At 42.8% G+C, this 6,000-nt stretch overlaps 1 protein-coding gene across 1 annotated transcript in view; it reads left to right on the top strand.

The window, feature by feature from the left end:
- Positions 1–4,744: 4,744 nt before the first annotated feature.
- ZMPSTE24 (zinc metallopeptidase STE24) overlaps positions 4,745–6,000 on the top strand; it is a 37,631-nt gene continuing 36,375 nt past the window's right edge. The window contains exon 1 of the mRNA XM_084874634.1: positions 4,745–5,094. Coding sequence (XP_084730760.1) covers positions 4,978–5,094 — 117 coding nt within the window. The 5' untranslated portion in view covers positions 4,745–4,977. The remainder of the gene's footprint in view (positions 5,095–6,000) is intronic.

The following is a 6,000-nucleotide window of genomic DNA, read 5'->3' as shown; positions in this document are numbered from 1 at the left end:
GGTTGGATTGGATATATTAAATAGCAAGAATGTGCCACTGAAGGGCGATGCTGTGGACTGCCCTGTAGAAGTAGGCTGGCCCTTGTGCTGGTCTTGGGTATAAATTAACTATTTGGCCCAGGACTCTCCCAGCATTAATTACTCAGGAGTGGCCAAGGGTGGGGGTAGACATAAAGGAGAGTATTTAACTTTACCCAACTTTTTTTTTTTAAATAAATCTTTATTGTTCATATTATTACAAAAGTTCCTCATTTCCCCCCCCCCACCAGGTTCCCACCACACCCTCTGCCCTTTCCCCACCCCCCATTGTCCTCATCCATAGGTGCACAGTTTATGTTCAGTCTCTTCCCGCGCCCCCCACTCCCCATTTCCCCAAGAATCGTCAGTTCATGCCCCTTCCGTACCTCTGATTCTATTATATTCAACAGTTAATATTGTTCATCAGGTTTTTTTAATTCCCTTGGTTTTTAGATTCACTTGTTGATAGTTACATATTTGTTGTTCATAATTTTTATCTTTATTTTCTCTTCCTAAAGAACCCCCTTAAGCGGGGTTCTTTCAGAAGAGAAAGTAAACAAAGATAAAAATTATGAACAACAAATACGTAACTATCAACAAGTGAATCTAAAAACCAAGGAAATTAAAAAAAAAAAATCTGATGAACAATAGTAACTGTTGAATATAATAGAATCAGAGGTACGGAAGGGGAGTGAACTGATGATTCTTGGGGAAAAGGGGAGAGGGGGGCGCGGGAAGAGACTGAACATAAACTGTGCACCTATGGATGAGGACAATGGGGAGTGGGGAAAGGGCAGAGGGTTGGGTGGAAACCTGGTGGAGGAGAACAATGGTGAGGGGGGGGAAAAAGGAACATTTGTAATAATATGAACAATAAAAATTTATTAATAAATAAATAAATAAATAAATAAAATTAAAAAAAAAAGAACCCCCTTAAGCAATTCATATAATTCTGGTTTGGTGGTGATGAACTCCTTTAGCTTTTTTTTTTTTTATTAGTGAAGCTCTTTATCTGGCCTTCGATTCTGAGTGATAGCTTTGCTGGGCAGATTATTTTTGGCTGTAGGTTCTTGTTATTCATCACCTTGAATATTTCTTGCCATTCCTGTCTGGCCTGCATGGTTTCTGTTGAGAAATCAGCTGACAATCGTATGGGTGCTCCTTTATAGGTAACTACCTGCTTTTCTCTTGCTGTTTTTAATATTCTTTGTCTTTTGCTCTTGGAATTTGTTATGATGTGTTTTGGTGTGGTCCTCTTTGGGTTCCTTTTGTTTGGGGCTCTGTGCGCTTCCTGGACTTGTAAGTCTATTTCTTTCACCAGGTGGGGAAGTTTTCTTTCACTATTTCTTTCAATATGTTTTCGGTATCTTGCTCTCTCTTATCTTCTGGGACCCCATAATTCTGATGGTGGTTCTCTTGAAGTTGTCCCAGAGGTTTCTTACACTATCTTCAACTTTCTGGATTCTCTTGTCTTCTTGCTTCTGTGGAGGAGTGTCCTCTGGCTCTTTATGTTCCAAATCTTTGACTTGATTCTTGCGATCTTCCATTCTGTTTTTAGGACTCTGTATAATATTTTTTTTATTTCAGACAATGTATTCTTTATTTCTAGTTGATCCCTTTTCAATCCTGGCGATCAATGGGGTGACAGATGTCGCAGCCAGATCGCCCTCACATCCATGATCCCTTTTCATATCCTCATAGGTCTCGTTTATTTTCTTGGCCTTTTCTAGGAAATTCTTGAAAAACCTTACAAGAGTGGTTTTGAACTCTATATCCAGTTGCGTTTTGTCCTCCATTTCTTTGGTTTGTGATCTGTTTCCTTGTCTCGGCATTTTTGCTGCTTCTCTGAGTTGGTAGGGTGGCTTTGTGTGTTAAGGTGTCCTATATGGTTAAGTGGGTCAGCCTCCCAGTTATCTGAGGTAGACACTCTTGGTGTACTCCTTTGTGGACTGTGTATACAGTCTTTTGTAGTTAAGTATTAATTGTTGTTGGTATCACTGGGAGGAACTGACTTCCAGGCCAATTGGCTGTGAGGATCAGCTTAATTTTCCCAACTTTTATTGATCCTTCCTCTGTGCTAAGCAGTGTGATAATTCTTGGGAATCTGTCCTGTTTCAGGAGCATTTAGTTTGGTTGACTGGACAGGTAATTTCAGAACAAGGAATTATAGCACAGTGGGGTCATAACATCTTGAATTTAGGGGAACGCTCATGTGAATCCAGTTTGGCAGCGCTCAGTTGGTTAGAGCATCATCCCAATGTGCCAAGGTTGCAGGTTTGGTCCCGATCAGGGCAAATATTGTACAAAGATCAACACTATGATACAATTTTCACATGTATGGGGAGAAGGTAACTAATCTTTATTGGGCAAACCAGCACACTGCTAAGATATTTACATGATTTTTCTTATTTGGTCCTCACAATATGAGAAAGCAAATACTATTATTCTCATTTTACTGATCGGAAACTGATGTACAGAGAGGTTAAGCAACTTGCTAATATATGGTACAACTATGACTGGCACTCAAGCAGCCGGACTAAATGTTTACTCTTAGCCACAAAGTTTGGAGCTTCTGTGAAACTTTGGATCAACTGTAGCAGATTGGATGGACCTAGACAGATGAAGACAAGACTGAAGAGGGTATAGCAATGTAGACCAAGGGAGAGAGAATTTGGAAAAAGAGTTTATCCCTTCATATTTTAAGTTAACATCTAAAAGTTTTCATCATTCATTTAAATAATTGCAATGGAGCCCTAGCCAGTTTGGCTCAGTGGATAGAGCGTGGGCCTGTGGACCCAAGTGTTCTATTCTGGTCAAGAGCACGTATCTCAGTTGCAGGCTCCTCCCCAGCCTAAGCCCTGGTCGGGCCTCTTGCAGGGAAGCAACCAATTTATGTGTTTCTCTCACATCGATATTTCTGTCTTTCCTCTCTTTTATACTCTAAAAATCAATGGAAAATATCGATGAAAAAAAACAAGTGGTTGCAATGCATGTAAATTCTGGCAAATTACGGAATAATGACAATTTAAGATAAAATTGTAAAATTACTTTTTATAATGTATCCTACAGATAACAGCTAAATAACCACTATCATCCATTTAAAATTACACAAGTAAGCTCTTTAACATTTGTCAATTCTACATTTTCTTTTATCATTTCTAATTTACATTTATATTCCACTTTCCCATAAAATGTTATCCAAATGTAACTTTTTGTTAGTAAAACCTTTAATTGATCCTTGTTTGGGATAAAAATATGTACCTATTAGGAGTAGAATTTTTAAAATTTTTGTAATTGTATGTGTCTATGTATTAGAATTCTTTGAATTAACCAGTTATTATAATTATCATTACAATTAATTATTAAAAATCTGTGCAAAATTATATGATTATACATTTAATAATAAACATAAAATGTAAAACACTACTATAAATGTATTTCTTAGTGATGGGTGGGGCTTCCCCACCAATTAACTCATGTCTGAATGACTATTACTAATTTTTTTGTTTCTATAGATATAGTACTGAGAAATATTACTCCATAAATAGGAATGCTAGTTTTCTAATAGGTATGTCAATTAATTCTTTGATTTCTTTCTCAGTTATATACCACAAATCAAATAATGTCCCTTCATTAGCTGACAATTCAATTAGGTCCACCATCAATTTTGTTGAAAGCAAAGAACTGAAAACAATTTGACTTGCAAAACAATTTATCCTGTCATTACAGTCCATCACTTTCTCAAGTGACATTTAATTATATAACTACCCTCATTCAAAAGCATTTCGGAAAAGTTGGGAAACTCAAGATAGTGTTAATTTCCACACATCTTTAGCACTGCGATTTCACTGTAATTTAAATCTATTTTAGTTGCAGCTGCAGATTTCGCTCAATTCATTGCAAATAATTATGCATAGTAGCAATGCCACTCTGTCAATCCAATGAACCAAGTCAGATTTATCTTCCGTCGGGAAATATTTCACTTTTCAAGTCAAACAAATGTGTTCCCAGGCGTCCCCGTGGCCACATTTCACTGCTGAATTCCAAGACGGACACGGCACTGTGCGTTGGGAGGAGCTTGTCCCTGAATCCAGTGAAGCCTCTTCACTTGGCTGCAGCGCACCCTCTCTCTTCGGCAAAAGGCCGCCTTGGACTCGCTTGAGGTGGAAGAGGCGAGGTTTTGAATGAAAATCTCATCCCTCCGGCCCATTCTCTAACATACCTGAATTCAGAATCCCCCGGTTCAGGCCACAATACGGCACTTACATGCCTGGTCTCCTTGTTAACTATCCCGTTAATCCTAAAGTGTCCCGGGATGAACATCCCACCATCCGAATAGCATTAGTTAGGGGAATGGCCTCTAGAGCCCGAGACGTCGGCTCGTCCCTCCTCCTTCCCAGTAACTCCGGGGCCGGAGTGGCGGTCCACCCTGCGGTAGTGCCCGCCCGGCGCCCCTTCCGGTGGGATCGTCCCGACAGGGAATACGGCTCAGGTCGCAGCCCAGCAGGGCCAGCCCCGAAGCGAAGAGAGGCCATTGCAGATCTGGAAGCTAGAAAGCAGCGCCAGAGGGAAGCCGGGAGCCTCGGCAGGCCCTCGGCGAGGAGCGGGAGGGAAACCATGTTGGTGTGCAGCTCAGCATGACCAGGTCTGCTGCCGGAGCTGGGCTTGACGGAGGCCGGAACGCGGCGTCAGGGTTTCAGTTCCCCGGAAGTGAGGGAGGAGGGAATGGTCCGTTTCCGGCAGAGACGCGGCGGGCCGGAGAGGCGTGAGCAGCGGGAAGAGTATCTGTGTGACACCGCCGGCTGCGCGCAGGGCGTGGGATGGGGGCGGACGCCGGTGCCGGGGCGCTCGGAAGGGACGGAAATAGCTGTGACACCAGCGGGCCGCTCTGAGGGGACCGCGTCGGGGTGGCACTGATTGCACGCTGCAAGGAGCCGGCGGAACCGGGTGGCCGCGGGGATGTGGGCGTCGCTGGACCCGTTGTGGGAGATGCCGGCCGAGAAGCGTATCTTCGGGGCCGTGCTGCTCTTCTCTTGGACCGTGTACCTCTGGGAGACCTTCCTGGCGCAGCGGCAGGTGAGCCCGACACCCGGCCAGCCCCAGGCCAGCCCTGGTCTGCACCCCAAGTCCCCGAATGAATGCTGCACCCAGCACCCAGCCTCGACCCTCTCGAGGCCCCACTGAGCCCTCTAATTTGTCCCGATGATGGGATTGGCCTTGAGAGGACCTGGTGCCTTGGGGACGTTTTCCGCAACGTGATCGTGGGACTCAGGCGGGTAGGGCCTGGTGGAAGGGAAAGCAGCCTGCCGCCTGGTCAGGTTTGGCTCTTATGCCTGCCCCACAGCTTCCTTAAGGTCCCCAGGCTTATCTTTGTTGTTATCTTTGGCAGCGATCTCTAGGCCTTCAAAAGGAAGATTTTAGAATCACTAACATTTTAGAAGCACAACTTCCTCTTGACGTTTTACAGTCTTGCTCAACCTTAGGATTGGGAAACCATTTTCTGAAAATAAATCCCTCCGAGGACCCGAACTCTTTTTCCTTAAAAAAAAAAAAAATTCAGAGTCTTGTCCGCCTAGAGAAGATAATTTGCATAAAGGAAGCAAGCACACGATATGTAGTATCTAAATTGGGAGTGGGTTTGAACATCTCTCTGTCTTAAATAATAAGCCTATTTCAGTAACTACTTTTCTATAGTGTCATCTTTACTCAGTTATGCTTTCATGTGGTGCCTTTTAATGAGGGTTTAGTAAGAGGCACAACAATAAATAGAAAAGCCTTTTGTCATAAAACCATTGTAGAAGATAATGTCCATTATATTATTTGATATCTGTTCCTTGTATTGTGTCCCATGGGCTGAAAGTATCTTTTAGCATTTGGTTTAACAAGAAAATTTGACTTTTTTGAAGATCTGATATGTTTGTGTCTGTTATTCCTCAAATTTTCCTTAATTTGGCTGCTTGGACCAAATTTAATTTCTAGCCA

This window comes from Pipistrellus hanaki, assembly GCF_964339955.1.
Source record: "Pipistrellus hanaki genome assembly, chromosome: 2".
Taxonomy (NCBI): Eukaryota; Metazoa; Chordata; class Mammalia; order Chiroptera; family Vespertilionidae; genus Pipistrellus; species Pipistrellus hanaki.
Note: the sequence above shows the minus strand (reverse complement) of the source record. Positions and strands in the feature narration are given on the sequence as shown.